The 22,344-nt window shown below is 40.3% G+C and overlaps 1 protein-coding gene across 3 annotated transcripts in view; it reads left to right on the top strand.

Moving 5' to 3' along the window:
• slc4a3 (solute carrier family 4 member 3) overlaps window positions 1–22,344 on the top strand; it is a 58,582-nt gene that overhangs the window by 15,139 nt on the left and 21,099 nt on the right. For 2 of the 3 annotated variants that reach the window (XM_051405083.1, XM_051405084.1), the window contains exons 3-8: window positions 4,372–4,546; window positions 6,566–6,816; window positions 7,049–7,236; window positions 9,540–9,766; window positions 21,259–21,401; window positions 22,130–22,310. In XM_051405083.1, the coding sequence (XP_051261043.1) occupies window positions 4,372–4,546; window positions 6,566–6,816; window positions 7,049–7,236; window positions 9,540–9,766; window positions 21,259–21,401; window positions 22,130–22,310 (1,165 nt within the window). Of the gene's footprint in view, window positions 1–4,371; window positions 4,547–6,565; window positions 6,817–7,048; window positions 7,237–9,539; window positions 9,767–16,721; window positions 17,748–21,258; window positions 21,402–22,129; window positions 22,311–22,344 lie in introns of those variants that run through there. The other variant, XM_051405085.1, reaches the window with a different exon arrangement.

The following is a 22,344-nucleotide window of genomic DNA, read 5'->3' as shown; positions in this document are numbered from 1 at the left end:
ACATTTTAAATTGACTCCCGAGTACTATGTACCCAACTGTATTTCTGTCGGCCTGAAGAACAACAAACATACAGTGACATACATAGTGAAAGCATCAGCACTTAGGATAGCTCTAAAGATATTACAGATCCTACATTCAGTCATCATCATGGCAGCTTGGCATTCAGCTGTCCCAATATCAACTGATGCCATCCGGATTCACCTGGTATCAGTAACTTTCTTACCTTTATTGAATCATGTTGATCCACTGTTCACTCCCAAAAGCATTGGGACCCTTGGGCTGCTTCCCCTCTACTTGCGTACATACAGTGCAACCTGCATTCATCTGCTAATGTGTGAGCAAACAGTTGCCTATTATTAATTCAGCTAGCAATCATTTGGAATTGTGTCTCTGGCCACTTGATGTTTCGGTCTCCACCGATTCCTGAGGGAAATATCTGTCTCTTCAGCTGCTGTACATTGCACTTGGTACAATGTAGAGAAGCACACAACATTTTTCAAAGGTTGTTACTCTGTGTGAGTGAAAGGATTTGCACTGCTGGTCAGTGCTTTTACATTTTGGAAACTTAGATACGTGCATATGCCCTCAGTTTGAGTTATGCTCTTTTGTGGTGTCTGACAGTGTAGTGTGTATTGTATTTATTGTTCTAACAATGGTTTTGTGTTGTTTCTTGGCAAAATTTATCTTGAAAAAGAGACTTTTACCTGGGAAAATTAAGGAAAACATCATATTATATAGTGTATATAGCGTATTTATATAGTGTAGCTTCAATACTCAACTAATGGGAAAAATAATACCATCCTTTGGGTAGGAAGCAGCACAAGACATTTGTCTTGTTAAAATATTACTAGATCCTTACTCTATCATTAACCACATAGTTTTAATTGCTGGTTGCTTGAAGCTTGAGCCTATTTATAATCCCTTAACTTGATATTAGTCCTAATAACAGTAATCTCACCCCACCTTTAGCTCTACACCTAATGTATTGGACAGAAATAACCCAACTATGCCCTCATCACTTATGTGAGGGCATTTGATCCGGAAGAACAAGGCAAACACATAACACAGACACACACACACACACACACACACACACACACACACACACACACACACACACACACCCTCCTCCATATTAGTCAGCAGCTGATAAATATTTGAATGCATCTCTCTGGCTCAGCATTCCATTAAATATGAAATATTAATGTTGCAATAGAAGTTGGGCAGTTGAAAAGAAAAGGTTAGACAACATGTTTTGAACTGAACAGAGGCGTGGCTCAGATCATAGGGATGTTTTAATGGAAGCCCCCTCCTCATCATTGATTAGAAGTGGCTGAATTTTCATGCATCAAATATCATTGTGTTTGATGTAGATGGTAACCCACAGTGCCAACACTCACAGTAGCAGGGATGAGATGAGAGCTCTTACCCTGCATTCATTATAACAATATTAATATTAGGAGATTTCCATCTCCATGTTGACAACACAGCTGACTGAAAATGGATTAAATAAATCATTTGTGCTGCAGTGGGTTTGCACAACATGTCAAAGGATCTCTCTGGTGACTGTTCAGAAAATGCTACCTCACAGTGTGCCATCAGAGTCCAAGGTGACATCATCCAATCCAACCAACAGTCCAAAACCCAAACACATTCTATTTACTGTCAGAAAAGATGAAGAAAACTAAATCATATTCATATTTGAGAAGTAGAAACCACAGATTTTTTGGCATTTGACAAATACATGGTTACTTGATCCACATTCCTGCCAACAGAGAGATAGCAATGTGCCAGCCAGCAGGGATGTAAACAATACCAGTTTCTACATATTTTAATAAATTGGCTTTCCAATGTCAGGTGAGAAAGAAAATGCATTCATCAGGTTTTCAAATATACGTACTACTACATTTATCCAATGTGTTTTGTGATTGTGATTTGGAGCTACTAGATAAACCCATCATGTAAAACAGCACTTGACTATCTGCTAGTGGGTCACTAACAGAGCAAAATCATAGTGTTTGGATGTCAGTTGGCAAAAACTTTGTTCACATTTCTAAAAGAGCATTATTATGCACTCATTTTGGTCCTTATCCTCCTCTTCCTGAGGTGTGTATGGAGGCCAAGAGTCATCTACAACTCCATAACTCATAATTAAGCCATACCCACTTTTGAGTGATCCAATCAAATTGTAAAGATTTGATTTAAATCCTCTCCTTACGTCTGCGCCCACATGTTGCGATTCCCTCTGGAATATGGCGCTCTATAGCAGCTAAAGACGCTCTCACTTCCCTTTCTCTGTGACTTTAACTTGTTGTATTTACTTAATTGTAATATCTCTGATTTCTATTGCAGTCTACTGTTCGCAAAATGTCCTGACATGAAATCACTGTACTCCATTGTCTGTCATCCAAATCCTGTTCACATAGTGCCTCCACCACCTGGGCCGGGGTTGCCCTCCTCCTGTGTCTCTCCACCCTGACTGACTTCAAAGCTGACATGAAAGAGTTTTGAGTCATTTGCAGCAATGGAGCTCGAGCAAAGAAAAAAACAGGTTTAGAAAGAGTCCCTTTACTGTAATATCTGCCTCAGCTGAGAGTATTATTCCCCTTGCACTACATTAGGGCTATTAAATTCAGGGTCTTACACTGATAAACAGTGCTTACTCGAGCAAATCGGAGGGGAGGGTGTTAGAGGAGAGGTTGAAATTAAACCAGAATTGGTTCGCAGGAATAAAGAGCACCTTAAGTAATGAACAAACTTGAGCTGCTCCTCCAGTGAAAACAAGGCTTTTACTGCTCACTCAATTTAAAATTCTCCTTTTATATTCGGTCTGGCTTCATCTGCCTCAGCCTTGTGTAGATAGGTAGCTTGGATCATTAAACGTATCCTGTCCCTTCATCCCACTGGTAATTAGGAAGTAATGGAGCCTTGGCACAGAGAAATTTGAGACCACAGAACAGTAGCCAGAGTGCTTACCGTGCCAGCACCAATCTGAGGCAGAGGAAGAGGCCAGTCCCAGTGATTTGACCTATCAGAGGCACCAAATGGCTCTGGCAGGACACTCCCTTCAGCCTCCGCTGTCTCCAGGGGCTGTCTAGTGCATTAGTTCTTTGCTGCTTAGCACTTTGTTGTATTGATTTGATGTCCTCTATACGTGAAGTGGAGGTTGTACAGACACTATTTGCCTATTATACTGAAACTGAATTATGTGAGGTTTCTCATGATAAATACAAAACAAAATACACAGATTGGGGCCCACTGTGGTGGTTTGTGGCTTATATTAGGGCAGACAGTGAAAAGCTGTGCTGGCAGAAGATTTATTTTTTTGCTATCCACTATTCACAAAGTACTTGTTACCAGTTTGTTTCACAGTACATACTGTAGAACTGGTGATGGAACTCCCCCACGTTTATTTGTACTATGTTTATCCTGGATTAGGATTTTACTTTCATTTAGCACGTATCTGCTCCCTTTGTGACTGTCTTTTCTGATGTCAGAGCCAAGCTGTGTTATTCTAAAATAATGTCTGATTGCATTACTCTCTTGGCTAGTACAAATACAGCAATCAGAATAGCACAATTCAAATAATCATCATGCAATCAGCAGGTGACTGCAGATGCCCTTATTCATCACAGTCAATATGATTCATCCTAAACAACTGTGAACCTATCACGATGTCACCCAGTGGTTGGTGGAGTACAGTTTTGAAGCCTAGAGTTTGGCATTATGGCCGTCGCCATGTTGTTTTTTGCAGCCAGCAGCAGACACGTACTGAGAGTTGAGTTGTGCTCATTGGCTGCGTTCGGTTTTGACTCGTCCGTAGCAGAAACGAATGATGGCTCGCCTGGTCACACATGTTCACGTATTACAGATAAACACTAAAATATGTTTCTGAAAAGATTTTAGGTGATAAAAAGGCAATGCAACAAACATAATCTTGATTCTTATTTCTATTTCTTATTTCTATTTCAATCTAAATGGGGCCATAATTTACAAAATGAACTTCATGCTGTTTTGAAGAAGACTTAAAACTAACGATTCAGATGATAAAGTCATTAGGAAACTATTTACTGAGGTAATAAATCAAGTAAGAATTAGGTTCATTTCCCATGAGACTCAATACTGTCTGGCTTCTTCTTTGCAGCCCATGGAGCCATTAGCTATTAGAAAGAATGCAGGTTTAAGACACTTCCGCATTAGCTTCACTTTACAGACCCGGAAGCTCTCTCCAGTAATTACTGTCAGTGATCCTAAACTATAATTTTGACAGGACATCCCATATATTCAGATTTTTATTCTTGCTACAATGCTCTCTCCTTAATATACTTCACTTTTACCTTTTGCTTCTTGCACTAACCTTGTCCTTGAAGGTGAAGGCGGAAGAGGAGGATGAGGAAGGATCAGTGGAGGAACAGGAGGAAGAAGAGGAGGAGGAGAACTGGGAGAAAGCACTATCTGTGGAGCGCTTTGGAGACATCATCAGCGACTCTGCTTCCACCAGTGGAGACAGGATGGGCCGACACTACACTGAGAAAGACTTTGAATGTAAGCTAAGCTGCATGTACAGTGAAAGTCCCATGTACACATTATATATGTGTGTCACTTACAACCTGTTTTGTAATCCAGTAGAGTATTGATCCACATTATTGTCAGAAAGCAAGCCCCTCAGAGTAAGAATACATTCGTTTCCATTAAATTGTTGTTAAGTTGTTGTATAATTATCATTATATTGAATAGTTTCAATGTGTTCCTTATCTTTAAACTTTTTTCTATTTAAACCTACAATATGTAATTAAGTCAGGATTCCTTCAGTGTTCATCGTTCAGAACAGTCTACTCCTCTCATAAAACAAGCAGACCCAGTGATTAAAATCTGAATAAAGCAGTTTCAGTTTAAAAATCACTGTTTCTGCAGACAAAGACATCCTGGGGGGGGTTGAGAGTCGAGCTGCTGCTAATGTAAGCTCAGCTTGTTTCTCTGTTTAACTTCCAGATCCAGACATCCGATGACTAAAATCTTTCATCCGGTTAAAATATGTAGTTAAAAAACGGTGGTTTAAAACTGGATGAATAGTCAATTTATGATAGCCTCTGGTAGACAACCACAACACTGACTCATGTGCTAAAGGGGATAGGACGTCATTGACAGGTGGATGGCAGTGTTGGTCGGTTCACTACTTTGGTCTTCACTGAACTATCTCAACTATCAGATGGATTGCCATAAAAGTGTGTACAGACATTCACTTTGCAGACCCCAGAGGATGAATCCCACTGACTTTGGTGATTCCCTGAATGTTTTTTAGTGAAATATCTGGTAAACTTATTGGATGGTTTGCCCTAAAATTTGGTGAAGTAATACCTTAAGGAATTTTGTGGTCCCCTGACATTTCCTTTAGCATCACCAGTGGGTCAAAGTTTCCACTAATCCACTCAAATAGGCACAGACACTTCTGTTCCCCTCAGGAACATTTTTAATAACTTAACCTTAACTTTTCATTTTGTGCCATCAAAATGTTGACCAACGCTTTGCTCTATGACATGTAACTATGCAACTAATGACATTCCCATCAGCCTCAGCTGTATTTTGTGTTTTGTGCCAATGGAAGTGAAGCTAGTGGAAATATTAGTATACTAACAGCCTATTACCATATTATACCTTCTAAACATCAGCAGGCTAGCACTGTCACTGTGACTATGCTAGGATGCTGACATTAGCATTTATATCATAATCCAGTTAAATATAAATGTCTTTATGTGTGTATAAATACATGTGTAAAATCTGATCCTGACCTTGTCTGTCATAGTTTGACTTGTGTTATATTAAGAGATCAGATTTAGAGCAGGGCATTAGATTCCATGTTTGCGAGTGTATCGATGGATTAGTAATAGAGAGATTAGTAGATGAATACCACATGCTCTGGTAGGAGATAACAGTGGCTCAGATTAGATAGAGCTGCTTTCTTTTGATGTTTATTAAACAGTACATTTCACCATTATTGCATGCTAATTAAAATCTAAAGCTTTTGTTTGTGTTGGGTCTTTCAAGTATTTAATAGGGAATTAGTAGGAGAGAGAGCGTCTCCTCTGAGACCATTTCAACACCATGTTTTTCTCTGCATGTTATATTTAATGGTTTGCAGCTGAGAATACTGTATTTGTTAGGCAGTGTGTGCTGGAAACTTAAGAATGTCTTTATATATAGGGTGGTACAAATTGTGTGATTTCAAGCTTACTGTTACTCTTGGTTTGAATGGATTTAGTGACGCAAATGCTTCCGTGTTATATCTCAGATTGCATAGATTAAATCCCAGTTTGGAAATGTTCTTTGCACAGTTTGGGGCAAAACCGATACTAGCTTGAGGAGCATTTCAGACAGGCTGAAATGTGTGAATTAGCTCATAATAATAACCTCCCCTATTGATGCTGCTTTCGCCCTGAGTACAGCTCATGACTGACCGTTTGCAGCATCAGTTTAGTTTCATATCTGCACAGTCATAAGTTCAGCATCTGATACTATGATGTACTTTGGATTTTATTCTTCTTATGTCATTTGGTTTTATCACAGACCACAGACACACATTTCACCATACGCACCACCCCTTATCCACCCACCTGCCCCTGCCCCAGCGTTTACGCAAGAGGGTGCACAGCTTGGACCGAAGGCGCAAAAAGAAACGGAAGAAAAAAAAGACCTCCCTGCCCCCCTCCGATGTTACACCCACCATCCACGAGGTAGACGAGGAAGAGGCTGAGTCTGAGACCGACGGACAGGGGATGGCTGCCACACCCACAGAGCTACCTGACATCCAACCACAGGTAAAATAAGATTGAGGAACCATGGGACCTCTACAGTGTAAAGGTGGCAAGATCAATTCATACAATTAACACAGGCTCTGCCCTGCTATTGAGATGACGCATGAAGACATGTAACTTCTGCAAGAGTGCATAGCTAACTATTACCACAGCATATCTGTTTGTGGTTTTGACAAATGACCAACCACATATTAGCATATTCCTCCCTTCTCACTGATCTTCCTCTTCCTCTCAGTTTAGTTTGGGGAGCCAAGAGGACTTGGAGGAACCCCTCCCACTCACTACCTTCCACACGGAAAACGAAGATCATCCACTGTCGAAGAAAGCTGCACCCGCTCTGATGAAGGGGGAGACTCATAATGGGGGAATTGATGTTCTTGGCCCGAATGAAGCATTGGATGGAGAGGAAGCTGCTTGCAGCAGGTAGGCTATTACAGCATCTGCGATTGTTCTGTTGGAGACAGGTGTCTGCATGGTTTTATAACCCCAGTAGTGGTACACAGGTATGGTGATATCTGGTATACACTGCAATATTATGTTATCAATATTTTCATATAAACAATGTGTAATGTGAAAGGCGTCGCTGCCCAAAGAGAATTATTACCTGACTCTGCAGTTTATCTCACCTCTGCTGAGTCTTCCTTTACGAAGCATCTTTCAGCTACATGCTTTGCTTTCCAGCCAGCAAATGTAATCTTAGGATCATTCTCACCTTACGTTTTTAGCAGCAGCACTTTTAAGCAAAAAATCAAAAGATACTCCAATAAATCAACTGTATGCTACATTCCCAGCGCCAAATTGCAGACAGTTAGCAAATGTGCTAGTGAATGCGGCCAGATAGACCAGCTAGCTCATGAAATATCGAGCTCTTTAGCGTTAGCATTTAGTTAAAGAGCTATTATTTCCCTTAAGATTAGGTGGAAATCAAAACCCAGCTTAAAGGAGAGTGAATATTATACATGCTAACATGACTCGACACGACATGAGATGAATGCTAATGTTGCTACATGCCACATGCTGGATGTGAAAATAGGCAACTGTTTGCTTACAAGTTTGACACAAAAACTGTATAAGATAATCCTTTTGTACCACTTATTCTATGGCCTCCATGTGGCTTAAAGAAAAACCTGCTACGTTGTTAGTAACACCTTTACTTTTGCAGCTATCGCAAGACAAAATGTCTCCTGTGAGAAAGGCCTATCGCTGTAGTCAACACAGGTGGCTGTATTGGACGAACCTGAGCCACGTTATGCTCCAAAACACGTCCATGGGAATTACACGACAAGTAAATCGTATCCTTTTGGTCAGCTGAACAAGAAAACACAACATTGATATCTTCAAAATGTGTATGGCTAACATGTTAGCTAACACGGGAGAAACATGGAGCAACATTAGCATTCTCCTTTTAGCTCTGTTTTGGTCTCCAGCATCCGTCCAATATCCGTCTCTATAGCTGCTAAATGCTCCACTGTGTTCACCAGCTAGTCTCTAACCTCCGTCTGTCTGCTGTGGTGCTGGTAAGGTAGCGCACAGCGGGTTTATCAGGGCTTCCTCGCTGTAAACAACTGCCTGCTGCGGCTGTGAACGAGATTGATTAGAGCAATGGGAATGAAGTTAAGTTGTGGGCCATAAAACTAAAACAATCAGCTTGAAGATGCTGAAACCCTCCGCAGAGCTGATGGGAGCTGCAGAGCTGGGTGATGAATTCTCTCTGGGTTCATCAGTATGAGCAACTCCTCCGTCTTTTAATCTGCTGTGGTTAATTGATATAAAAAACGAAGACGCAGCTTGTTTGTAGTCAGTTCATACGTCTGTTTCACCGGGGAGTGTTTACTGGTCATGTAGAACGAAACATACATTGCACAGAAGTAGGTTGCTATGGTTACCTGTAGTTTAATATGCCTTGTCTGGCTGGTTACCCGTGGATTGGTTCAACTCACACAGGAACAGTGTTTGTGGTGTGCTGTCTCTTACAACCTTCTGCCTGCCAGTCAGAAAGATTGGGTAAGAGAGGAACACTCTGGAACAGCTGGATTAAAGATGATTTGAAGCTTTCTTTTGCTGACCCCCTGTATATGTTAAACACTTCTAACAAAGCAGATACTTTTCTAAGTAGCACAAAACAGAACATAGGTCTAATTGCATGCAGAGACTCCATTATGCAAACATGCATAACTACCAGAAAATGAATTAATTTGGGGTTTTTTTGTGTGTTTTTTTCCTAATTATTAAATCATGTATGGAGTTTGCTGCTGGGGCCCTGTGGGGATTCAGGTATTTGTCTGTACTAATGCCTGCTTGAATAACAGCACAGAAACGTCATCATGCCTGTGCCATGCAGGATTATGTAGCTGTGTTTGAGTGAACGCAGCAGAGGATGACTCAGAGGGTTGGTGAGGAGACCCTGGCCTGTTGCTGTGTTGTGAAGCCCTCTACTGGTGTAGAGACAGCAATGCAGGGCAAAACACAGCATTTCAGCAACAACAATCAAATCTTTTATCGGAAACATTTAACTATTTTAACATCTACATTTCAACACATTGTGTCCTTCAGATATGTATTAAACTCTCTATTGAGATGAATGTGAGAACATCCTTCGAGTGTCAAACTCTGCACCATTCTGCACAGTTAAGCTCAAACATCCAACTGCAGGAACAAGAAGGCAAAAACCTATGTTTGAGTGGGGGGGACTATTCTTACCAATCTGTGTGTTTGCTTTCTGTCAGTGTTCCACCAGGATCAGATCCCTCCAGTTCAACCACGACCCGCGGCTGGTTCCGTAGGAAGCCCGTCCACCATCGTCTGGCCGGCGCCCAGCGAAGCAACTACGACCTGCGAGAGCGAATCTGCATCGGCAGTATGACTGCGCTGGAGACGGCCGTCTACCAGCAAGTGCCCACCGATGAGGCCGAGGCCCAGATGTTGGCCAGCGCCGATCTGGATGACATGAAAAGTAAGGGAGATACAATTGAGGGCTTTTGGGTAACAGTGGCTCTGTCTCGCAGGTTCTTGTCGATCCTGGTGGAGCCTCCTGCCATGGTCCTGCTAGATTGCCATTGCCAATACTGTTGTTGCTGTGCACCTGTCTGTCTGTCTCTCGCTCTCTCTCTCTCTGCCTCTCTCTCTGTCTCTCTCTCTCACCCCAACTGGTGGAGACAGACGACCACCCACCTAGAGCCAGAGGATCTGTCCTAGGTTTCTGGCTTTTAACAGGCAGTTTTTCCTTGCCCTTGTCGCCAAGTGCTTGCTCATGGTGGTACTGTTGGGTCTCTGTAATTAATGTTTTAAAGAGTTCGGTCTAGACCTGCTCTATTTGAAAAGTGTCCTGAGATAACTTCTGTTATGAATTGGCGCTATACAAATAAAATTGAATTGAATTGAATTGAATTGATTGTGTTTGTAGACATACAACATGGCCATATAAAGAACTGTTCAAAAGTGTACTTATGTGGTTATTTTGAGCAGTCATGACAGCCTTGTAATCGTTATTCGTTGGGTTTAAGTGTTTTTTTATTGGGGGGGATTTTACCACCCTAACCAATCAGATGTGAATGACATATCTTTGCTATCAACATCATTTTGATTAAAACTACCTGTTCAGCTGTGACTCATCCATGCTGGTTCCTGGCTTTTTTTCCAATTCGGGAACCAGCTGTGGTACCAAGTTCAACACCAGCCTTTTTTTAGACACTGAAAAAAAACAGAAACCGGTCCACCAATCCAGTGGTCTGGAACCAGGCTACATGCAGTCTCCGCTGACCCTCGCTGTCTTATTGTACACCTCAGGGCAGCACACACAGATAGATAATTAGCTAATACGCCAAGACAAGTGTCGCAGTTTGCTGTAACAACGTGATATTCTTCTCAACCTTCAATGTAACATAGCGTGAGGGAAAAGTACTGTTGCTGTGTTTGCTGTAAACTGAGAATTGACCAAGTGAATAATGTTCACAAGAACAATGTTTGAGGTGTCTTTAAATAGACACTTACCTGCCAGGTCATTAAAAATCCAGACATTCTTTAGCCTTCGTTTTGCAAAAAAACATATTAAACCTTATAATGTTCATTTTTTATTGATACAGCAAAGTTAATTTAACTCTAAGGCCATTGTTATTGGTGTATTAGACTGCATTATATTCACAGGTGTATTTTAATTATTTATGTAAAGTAGGGGTGGACAACATATTAAAAACACCTCCCAATAAAGTGTAAAGAACTGTAGAGTAGTAGTAGAGTAGATTACTTATTTTCAGGGATTTAAAGTAGTTTTTTTTGCCTATCTGCAAATATAACAGGGGTTGAAATCTGAATCAGTTGCTATCTTGTGGTGTTTTGTCCCACAAAGTGTTGACATGGATGGGCCACTTTACTGTAACCAACACATGAAAACAAAACTACCATTACAGTATATGTTCTCATTGCTGCTGAGAAATGAAGGCCGTGGAGCAGGGGGATGGGAGATTATTTCATCTGTTGCTAAATCTACCTTCTGAGATGACTCAATTCTACTTTTCACCCACGCCACAACAACATTGTGGGGGGATCTTTGTGAGGTGTCTTTTTCTAGCGTGGCTGTTATATCTCAGCCTGTGTCTGTGCTCTACCAGATCTCCATCAGACCTCCCTGATAGCACCTGAAGTGGTTGCTAGGATATTTATGCTATAACTGCCAAGGCTCTATAGCAGTTCATGTAGTCCCGTATGACACAGGTTTTCGTGTTGCTCAGTCTGAATACTTACACTGGTGATTCATATTCTCCAAATACAGAGACTCCTAAAGAATCCTATTTTTGTTTTCATTTTGTGCTATTTGTGTTATTAGGATTATTTATTTATTGATTGGAGAGTCTGCAGTTGGTTATGCACCAGTCATTTAATCCTGCTTTAATGCTAGACACTACGCTGATGATGTATGAGGTGCCTGCTTAAACTGAGAAAGATAAAAGGTGTAGGATAAAATTTGTAAATGACTGCGAGGAAAGAAGAGAGAAGACTGGGTATGATTAAAAATAAAGTACCATTTTTTTGTTGCACCAGCACCAGACCTTAACATAAATGGATGCGTCTCCAGACTCTACTCTTCCCTTCTAATACCTGACATGATGTACAATAAATCCACTTGTAGGCCTATTTTACTATCATAGTAATAACATGTCATGGTCTCTTCAGTATATCAATTTTAAATGTATCCAGAAACAACATGTCAGTGGTCAGTTGGTATTGAGTCACCTGCATTTTGGTTTTAAGGCTTGATTAAGCCGTTTTTATGTTGAGTTTAGCGCCCCCTGCTGGCAGTGGAAAATACAACTACACGGTTATCTAGTCTGCTTACAACACATTAATAGTTCAAATAAATGATGGCTATTTTGAATTTAAATATCAGTATTAATATTAGTGCATGACTTCTTTCTGACCCTCTTTAGTAATAAAGAGATATTATAATTTCACCCAGTGCCCTTTTCTGTCACCATACACATAATTATTTTCCTTGACTGATAATGACTCAGCAGCTGCTGCTTTTTGGTTTCTCGTTCTTTTTTGTGAGCCTCTAAAACATAATAAATAACTTAAGCTCCTTCTTATTTAACCTAATGTCAGATTGTCCTGTTAATAGAACAAGAGACAGGTCAAAGAGCATCTACAGAGAACTGTAGTTATATCAAAACAGTTAGTCCAACAGATCTAGACTGCCTTTTTACTAGAGCATGTTAATGCTGTTTAAACAGGATTTTCTTTAAATGTCAAATACAGAAAAAAACAGTGACCAGTTCTCTATAAATCATCCTTCATTTCAAGTATGGTAAGAAATGTCTCAAGACAATGTACTTGATTCCAGTGATATTGGAACAGTAACTTTTGACAGGTATAGTTAAAATATTGTTAGTTTTCCCTCCTCTTTAAAATGTCCTAGAGAGCCTGTCACAACATGTATTGACTCCCTTGCTGCTCCAGTGATGACCATTGACAAGTTACTGCTGCGTATATTTTGGCTCCACTATGGGCGTCCCACACATTCTGTCATTTCATGAAACCAACCCACACAGCTCCTGGCCCCCACATACACTGCTGAAATGAGCTTCCAACAAAACAACACAAAGGATGGAGGACAAAGACATTTTAGTATCTACTTCTAATTTCTCTGAATGATAATCACATTAATGATAAAGAGAAAACTCCAGAATACAGGACTTATTTTACCCTCATGTATACATTCAGCTATCATATATTGATTTACCATTTGAGACACTGAATCAAATTCATCATAACAATTTATTACCATTTCAATCTGAGGCCCACTGTTGTTAAGTATGTTGATGAGGAAATGATTTACACAGTTAGGGTTGAAAATAACAGTTACCCTCTTCTCCTCTTCAAAAACTGATTATTCGCATAAATTAAGAGTGCTGGCAGACTTTATCTTACCAAATGTCTACCCAAAGTAGCTTTTGTTCTGCCACAGGAACAAATGTGTTTAGAATGAACAGAAAGGAAACAGTTAAACGTATTGTGTGCTGCAGCTCCCCCTGCTGGCCAAAGTCAAACACATATCATTTTATCTTTTCAAATAATTTAAAAAATATGTTTTTTTCCCTTTAAAGGAAAGCGTGGATGCATTTTTTCTGTTGCAGTTCAAGTATGAAATATGAAAGGATTTATTTGAAGCGGTAGACATATATATGGTTTTCTACCAAAGTATCCTGACATGACTTCTTGCTTTCACCTCAGCAAAAGGTTTAGAGGAGGTGCTGAACATAACTGGCTACAGAAAATGATATAAAATAGCATATTTCCTCACTTTAAATATTCCAAAACCACTTTAAAAGAATGTGTGGATTAAAAGGGACACTGTGTCTTGTAGTAGGAGCAAGGCTGGAGGCGAATTTATGCAGAATTTACACCATTTTTACACTGCCAGGTGGTCTTTTGCCTGTAATAATCCAGTGTTTTCCTAATTTGTCAAAATATCTGTGTACTCTCTTGTGCACATAGCAGCAACCAGCCCACTATCAACTTGTGGAGGTGAAGATATAACATCAGAAAGTACTTTCACCTGCTGATTGTGAGGACATGCAGGACAGGCTGTCTAAAAACATGACACATCATTAATAACATCCCCCCCCTCAAGTGCATGGTAAAATATAGAAAGGGAAAAAGAATAAATTGGAGAGTGGAGGAGTGAGAGATTGGCAGACAAAACCGCGTGTTGCCAAAGAAAAACTCTCACAGCATCCAGGGGCATTAATTAACAGAGGCTGCAGTCGATTCCCCTTTAGCAGCGACCCTGCCCCTGGCCTTTCCTGCTTTAACAGAGCAGAGTAATCATTGACTGTTTAGGAACCATCTGGAAACAGAAAACAGGGCACTCACAGTCACTCATTGGATTTGTAGGGAGTTATGCTTGACATTGACAGGCCACGTATATCACCACTCTATGTCCCTCTGTTCTACTGTGGCCATCTGTAATCCGGTCAGGTTTAGTCTTATTATGAACGTTTGAGAAGTAGAGTGTAAGATTCGGCTGCTAGTTAAGCCTACAGAGTGGTGATTAATCTTGGTAAAATGATCCTACTGATTGCATCACTTCATTTTTAGTTTTTTAGTGAATTAGGAGCTTGCTAGGTTGAGGGTAGTTACTACCTTTTTCTGGGGCTTTCAACAGTGACCTGAGTATGGGACCTCAGTCCTGTGTTAAGTAAAGTTATCCATTACCGTTATTGATCACCGTAGGGAAAGTTGTTCTCTGAATTTCACCCATCCTAAGTGTTTGGAGCAGTCAGGCAGCCACTGTGCAGCATCCAGGGATCAACTCCAGTTGTAGGCCAGTGCCTTGGTCAAAGGCACTGATGGGAGAAATTGACACATACATGTTTTTGATGGTGGGGGAAACTGGAGCACCCAAAGGAAACCCATGCAAACACAGGGTGAAGATGCACTTCTATCAGGGGCGTATTGTAATCAGTGTATTCAGGCATGGTCTTTGGTCCATGGTCTTTAAATGAGCTTAAAAGCTCTGAATCTATACTTTCATGATTCAGAGCTGATGCTGTGCGTCGGTGTGTGAATGTGTATGAATGAGTTAGTTTCTGTTCGATGGGCTTTGCCATCACTGAGTGAATGTGTGTGAAAGGGCGAATGTGGCATGTAGTGTAAAATCGCGTTGAGTGGTCGGAAGACTAGAAAGGCGCTATACAAGTACAGGTGACATCGTGACGTGGTGCCTGTTAGGTTTGTAAATTAATTGAGTTGAATTGACGTTTAAACGTCATTTAACTGACTCCCCGAAAAGAGAGAGAGAGAAGGAAAAAGAAACACAGAGAAGAAGAGAAAGGGAAGCAGAAAACATGAACATCTGGGCGGGGAAGAGAGTGCGTACGTTGGCGTGAAACTGTATTTCGTATGTGTGCATTGTAATTGTGTGGTGTAGTGAGGAGTCTTGGCTAATAGTGACAACCAGAGATCAACCTGTGACAGCTGTCTCACATGAGTGGGTGCAATCAAGCAGACCAGCTGGGAGAGCGGGTGGCAATCATGGGAGCCAAACAGCTGCATCATTTCATTCTTTTTCATGTAAAAACAAGTTATATTTGATGTTAGAATATCTTATTTCGTTATCTAATGCTGTGGAGACCACCAATTGACCCTTCCCAAGCCCCGCCCCTTTTTGCTCTGTGCTTCAATGATACTTGTGGAAGCTTTTCAGCTTTCTTCCTTCTTGTACCAAATTTTGAAGATGGTTAAAAGATAAAAGTAATATTTGCATCTTAAGTTAGCTAATGTTAGCTAAATACTTACTAGCTAGTGAATCTAAATCAATTGTTAACTGGATAGTTAGCTAGTGTTTTGCTACAAAACAAAACAACAGCTAATTAGCTAGCTAATTAGAATAATCATTAGCTAGCTAGTTACATCGGATAGCTAATGTTAGCAAAACAGAAACTAATTTGCTAGCTCACGTTTGATGATCACCTAGTTAGTGATTTGCCAACATAAGCTGACTCAAGATGTGGCTATAGCTATATATCAGATAGGCTAACTGTAAATGTTGCTTTTATCTTTCAAATTAATTATAATTTTTGTTGTATTTTATCTTCAAACTGTTGGTTGTGTTTTCAACATGATCACTTAGCATATCTAGCATATTTTTTTTTTTGTACAGGAAAGTTGACAGAGGTTCCAAAAGGGGGCGGGGCACAGGAAAGGTCAATTGGTCCGAGTGTAATGTATAGAAAATTATGTATGATTGATAATATTGAATTGAATTCATAATCACAATTTTGGTTTGAAAAATCTCACATTTTAAGGCCATATTTGTTCAGCCCTGTAATTAACTTTTTCAGTAGTATGTTTTATAAGCGGTCTTGAAGCGATGACTGTACGATGAGTCGTGAATGTAATTTTGTTGAGAACCCAAGTAACAAGTAAAACACCGCTTCTGTCTCGAAACAGTCACACTTTGTATTCATCATTTAATCATACCTTTATTACTTCATCAACTCAAAAGAAATACCACATGCTCTCCTACAAATGCTCGTATGATAGATGCACACATACACTCATATGCACACATACGCACATACACACAAACGTATGCAAATACAGACAGTAAGACACATAGACATGCACACACATGCATGCATGCACGAGCACACACAGTATTCAAGCATTCAAGCATGCTGGGCACGTTTTAGAGAGGGTCCTGTTTAGCTCACACTGGTGCACCTGTTGTAGACGAGTCAGACCACGACACCTCAGGGGACGCATGGTTTCCATGGAGACCCGGGGACAGGAATGGTGCAGCTCGCTCTGATAATTAGCACCATGATATCTCACTAAGCAGAGTGCTGGAGCTTGTCCTTTCTAGGTGTTATTCTGTTATTCTACTAGTACTGTTTGTGTACTTAGAGTTCTCAGTATATATTTCTGCATGTGTCTGTTTGGTGTATATGTGTGTTTTTTTCAGTTTAATGTTATTCCGGTTGAGATGCCAACCTTTGGAACTTGACCTTTACCCTCCTACACATCACATAGTTGGAAAACTGATGGCGACACTATGGAAATGAAAGGCATCAACTCTTCTGCTCTCTGATCCACCCTATGCTGGTTTTTTTCAACAGCCACGAAGATCAATGGGGACATCATTAAAACAGGGCGGCACTACCATTCAGCTGACAAAGTAGACCATCCCTTATCAATACTTTCTTTTGGAGTTGCTGCTAAAGCGAATCTTGCTACCATTTTCGAATCCCTCTGATCGTGGATCCAGCAGGGGGGCTTTTGCCTTAGGGTGTAGCTCCAACTTTGCATTTTGTTTGGATTTAATGCAAAAAAAGTTGGGTTTTTTGGTGACATCGAGGACTTTTTTTTTTTTTTGCTTGATATAATTTATTTTTCAAAAGTTGGATTCCCTGCATACAAGCTATTTTTTTCTTGGTTGCCTAAGGCTGAAGTCTTTTGAAAACCCCTAAATTTGGAGTTGGTTTCCAAAGTTTACACATTGGTTCTTTTGCACAACCTGAACCATACAACAGAGGTACTCTGAAAAGGTCCCTGAAAAGACCCAGTCTCATCAGAACAGTGACCCAGGGCGAGCAACGGCGTTCAGGAGTTGGAAGCCCTGGATGAGCAGTGTGTCCACTTGGAGAGAGGAGGATAGGAGGAGGTACCGACCGTGGAGATGACAGACATTGAGGGACAAGAGAACCAGGGACAAGGGATCTCTGATAAGAAGCATGGCACTGATCACATTGGTCCTGAACGTCAATGCAGTGTCCAAAGAGGCTTTGGCACCCCAAAGCAGCACCTCCATGAGCATCATGGCTCCTTGTCCAATGTGGAGGGGTTTGAGGAATTTGAAGAGTTTGTTTTGGATTTTGATGACTATGACTTGCTTGAGTCAATCCACACTCAACTGGGGTCACCAGACGAGCCTGTCCGTAAGTTGTGTGAAGTTGTTGTTTCTGTGGAGATTCACCTTGCTGGTTAGCATTACAGTAGAGTTTGACAGTAGTGAAAGTTGCATCAAGCGATGAACGCAGCTCTGATGTAATCATAACACAATGGGAAATTCACAGGGACAAGCATTTTATTCTATATTTACATGTACAATGATCAATGATCAGGAGCTCACTTGTTTCCATTGATTATGTAGCTTGCTGCTTGCCTAATTAAAGGCAATATAAGGCTCATTCGTTGCCACACACAGAACAAAGTTGTCCATGGTATTGAGCGAATTGACATAGTACTCGACTGCTGCTGTTTCCTGCTTTCCTATTGATCCAGAGGCACCCATTTGGTTTGGGGTCAGCCACAGCTAGAGCGGAAAGACATTTCATTGACCAGCAGTGTGTGGTTCTGCTATTTTTATTCACATTCGGCTTTGGAAACATGGCACATTAGTCCTGTGATGAACCTATGTTCCAGCAAAGTGAAATAATACCTTAACTAGCACACTAAATTACGATGTGACCATAGTAAACTTGACTTGCTTAACATCAGCATGTTAACATTGGCATGTTCAACATATTAGCATGCTGATGTTAGCACTTAGCTTAAAGCAATGCTTTGCCTAATCACAGCTCCGCAGAGCTGCTCGGTTGTTTGTGGAGTCTTGGTAGTTAGTACAAGCTCTGTGCAATCGGCGTGGAAGCCCCGTTATGACATTGTTACACCAGCAGCAAAATAATAACACCCCTGTGCGCTAATATTAAAGGGGAAACTCATAGATTTTACATATCTAACAATTCTGTTTACAGGTCTTGGGGAGTACTACTGCATTTGTAAAAATGTTGTGAGCTGTCTGATATCTGACAAATTGCCTCATGTCACATGAGTAAGTGCTGGTAAGGGCTGAAGACAAGTTTGAAAATGAAAATAATATGGGGTAGTGAAGCTAGACCTTTGTAGCCCACTCCTCATCTCTGCTTAGGGCTAGCAGCTCAAGGCTACATTAGCCTCCCTTAGCATAACACACCATAGTCTTTGAACCCTGCTCTGTATTCAGGGTATTTAGTGACCAGAGTAAATAACACTTTACATATATCGTTAAGACATTTAACACACTGAAAAGACCCATGAGACAGTTCCACTGCTTTTAATCATAATGACTTCTTAGCAAGGAACAAACATTTTAGAGGCACAATGACATTATCTGTAGCTGGATTATATATTTCATGTACATATTCAGCAATTATTGCTTCAAATATAGAAACAGTCTTTTCAAGCTCTAACCTTTAATTCAAATGTTCATAGCACAATGTCTAAGCTGGGTCTCCGTCTGTTTTTTTAACCTTTATTCATTCAACAGTTAATGTGGACTTAAGTACACAGAAGTAAACTGTGGGTTAAAAATGGTTGGGTCCTTTTTGTTCTGGACTAAAATGAAGCAAAATTTTAGATTATCTGGTTTTCAAATATGCTGCGAATCAGATTTGTGAAACAATTGGATTTCAGGAGGCCAAGAGCACAAAGAAACTGAAAATCAGATACAGTGTACGGACAGCGTGGTACCTGGCAGGAAAATAAATTGCCTTATGATTGTTGATACTGAAGGGATTTTTTGGGTCATTCTTGGGATTTATTTGATTTCTAAACATTTACAGTTAGACTATTATCAAAATGAGATGGTTGGTTACACAGGGATAGTTTAGCTGAGTTGTTTTCCTCATATAATCTAGAACATGTGTGTCTTATCATTGACCCAATCAAGACAAGTCATGAGACTGCTCATGTTGTCCATGTAAAGTCCCATCAAAAACTTTCTCTTCCAGCTCAAAGGAAATGATAATCAAAGGTATATGAATATAGCACAGGACTCTAATCAGAAACATCTGATATTAAAGAAATATTGTGTGTGGAGGAGATTTGGAAACTAAGGCTAATTTATGCATGGCAGTTACTTTTGGCTGATCTAAATCGCTCAAAGCTGTTGATACCTAAAGCAACTCCTCAGACTGGATTATAACAATAAATAATAATGCCTGCAGTTACTGGATATGGTTCAAGTGTTATGGTATTTTAAACATGGGGTGCTTTGTGTTGTGCCTTCTCAGTTAAAGGCCTCAGCCCAGGTCAGACACCAATTCAAAAGAAGGGAGAGGAGTTGTCGAGCTCTTCTAGATCAGTCGGAGTAGTTCATACAACAGCCTTAAGAACTTTTTTCCCTTGGGAGACTCTACAAAAGGAAATACAGTCTTACTTTATCTTGATTTCCATTTCTGTCTGTTTCCCTGACGATGGCATGACGCAGCTGAATAGAACACTTACTGTAGCTAATGCACACACACACACACACATACTCTCTCTCTCTTCCTCTCTCTCCCCTCCACTTTGATTACCTCCGGCTGCTCATGTAAAAGATTAAAAAAGTGTTTATTCAGTAAGAAATTATATTCAGCCATTGGCTAGTCTGACAGGTCGTCAGCAGTTCCAGACTGAATGCAAATCAAGATCTTTATCCTGACCTTACACCAACCCCATGTGGTAACTTAACCATATAACCCTACCAATAATAATAATGCTCTTGCTTGTTACAGCCGAATTATTACAAATCAAGTTCTGCTGCACGTTTTGGACATCGACACTGAAATCTTGAAGCTTGAGCCTCTTATAACAGGAACATATTTTAACTCAGTCAAGCTTTGACAAAATAAAAAGAACCAACAAAATGTTTATTGCAATGGATTACCTATCCTGCATGTGTTCATTTTTAGTGTTAGGTAAGATGAATATAAGCTGTGTGCTGACTGGGTATGCTGGGTAATTTGTAGTAGTAGTTCTACTGTGAAGTAGTTGACCGAAATGTAAAAACACCCGATTTGCAGTTAAAATGGGCAAAATGACAATTCCTTTTATCGTCTCAAATGTATTTCTTAAGTTATAACTAAACATACTTCAAACCACTCTCTAAACACATTTCCACAGAGGTGGAAGCCTCTTAATGTTCATTTCCCAGTTCCTTTGTCCAAATGAAGTGACTTCCCAAGCTTCGAACTCTTTTAAATGGCAAATGATAGCCCGGTCCTCACTGTAATGAAAAGGCTTCCTCATTATGCTGAATTCAGTAAAACATGATTTGTGGGTCAAGGAAATTGAAAATGAAATTACTTTTGAACTGGGCATAAAACCACCTCCTCTGTAACAGTTTCCCATCGCGTACAGAGATTCTCACTCACCCATGGAGCCTTTTCCTTATGTTATGGGATGTTCTGCTGTCAACTGGAAACAGACATACAAATTTCATTTCTGATTTTCCAGCATGGAGCACATTTTTTGTGTTAGACAGGATGTTTTAGTTGTTCACAGTCCTACAAAGAGAAATTCAGGCTGCTGTTCACAGATTGCACCTAGTTAGGTTGGCATCCGAATAACTCCTCCAAAAATCACAACATCATGGCTTAGCAATGTTGACCTTTTGCATTTTGTCTCAAAATACTTGTGGCTGTTCAGGTCACAGATTTGAGGATAACCCCGGGGTGAGACGCCACCTGGTGAAGAAGTCGTCACGATGTCAGATGACCCGGGCCAGCAGTTCCACGCCACTATGCAGCCTGAAGAAGAAGAAGAGAGCAGCAGATAAAAAAACTCACGAGGTTTGCAGCACACTTTGTTTTCCCCAATAACATTAATCTACATACAAGTTTATTTTGTTGATATTGTAAAAGGTATCACATTTAAAGCAGTATAAAACTCTTATCACCCTAATGACCATTATGGTTGACATATTAGCATACAATTGCCTACACACCAAGCAGGCATTAGCAACATTAGCATTCCGTTGAAGTTGTGTTTCTGTCCAGCACGTTGACTTGATGAGACAAAATTGCTCCTTTTGTTTCACCTCAGTTTGACAGCAGACATTTCACAAAAACAAAAATCGTATGAGTATTATTTTGTGTTTGCTAGGAATCAATACTGTGTTTAAATTTGAGAAAATGTATCTTCATTTGGTTATCCTCTTAGTCCAAACCACTCTGAGCTGGATCCAAACCGCTTATTTTAGTTGGTCCCCATAAACACGTGTGTCGACTGCGTCATGTTTTGCTTAAAAAAAAAAAAATAAGATAGGAACAACCAAACTGTGGTTGTCCAATATTTTTCTTAAGTTAATGTATTTATATTGGTGCTAGCCATTGTAGTTATGGATGAGGCAGGGAATGTTCACAGCATCATCCAGTATTAACAACTGTTCCTTGATAGATTTATTTGATTGCACCGAAATTTATTGCAGATTTTCCCAGTTTTTCCATATCCCTGTATGTTAATAATAGTCTTGAACATATTCCAATTAGTAATCGTTCCTTCTCTACTTCATATACAGTTGTTTGTGGAGCTGAATGAGCTGATTGTGGATAAGGACCATGAAATGCGTTGGAAGGAGCGAGCTCGATGGATCAAGTTTGAAGAGGACGTGGAGGAAGAGACGGATCGCTGGGGCAAACCTCATGTGGCCTCCCTCTCCTTTCGCAGCTTGCTGGAGCTTCGCCGCACCATCACTCAAGGTAAACAGCTCCTGCATACATACAGCAACGCAGA

The sequence above is a fragment of the Dicentrarchus labrax genome, unplaced genomic scaffold, assembly GCF_905237075.1.
Source record: "Dicentrarchus labrax unplaced genomic scaffold, dlabrax2021, whole genome shotgun sequence".
NCBI lineage: Eukaryota > Metazoa > Chordata > Actinopteri > Moronidae > Dicentrarchus > Dicentrarchus labrax.
The sequence above is the reverse complement of the archived record's forward strand: the minus strand, read 5'-3'. Positions and strand labels throughout refer to the sequence as shown.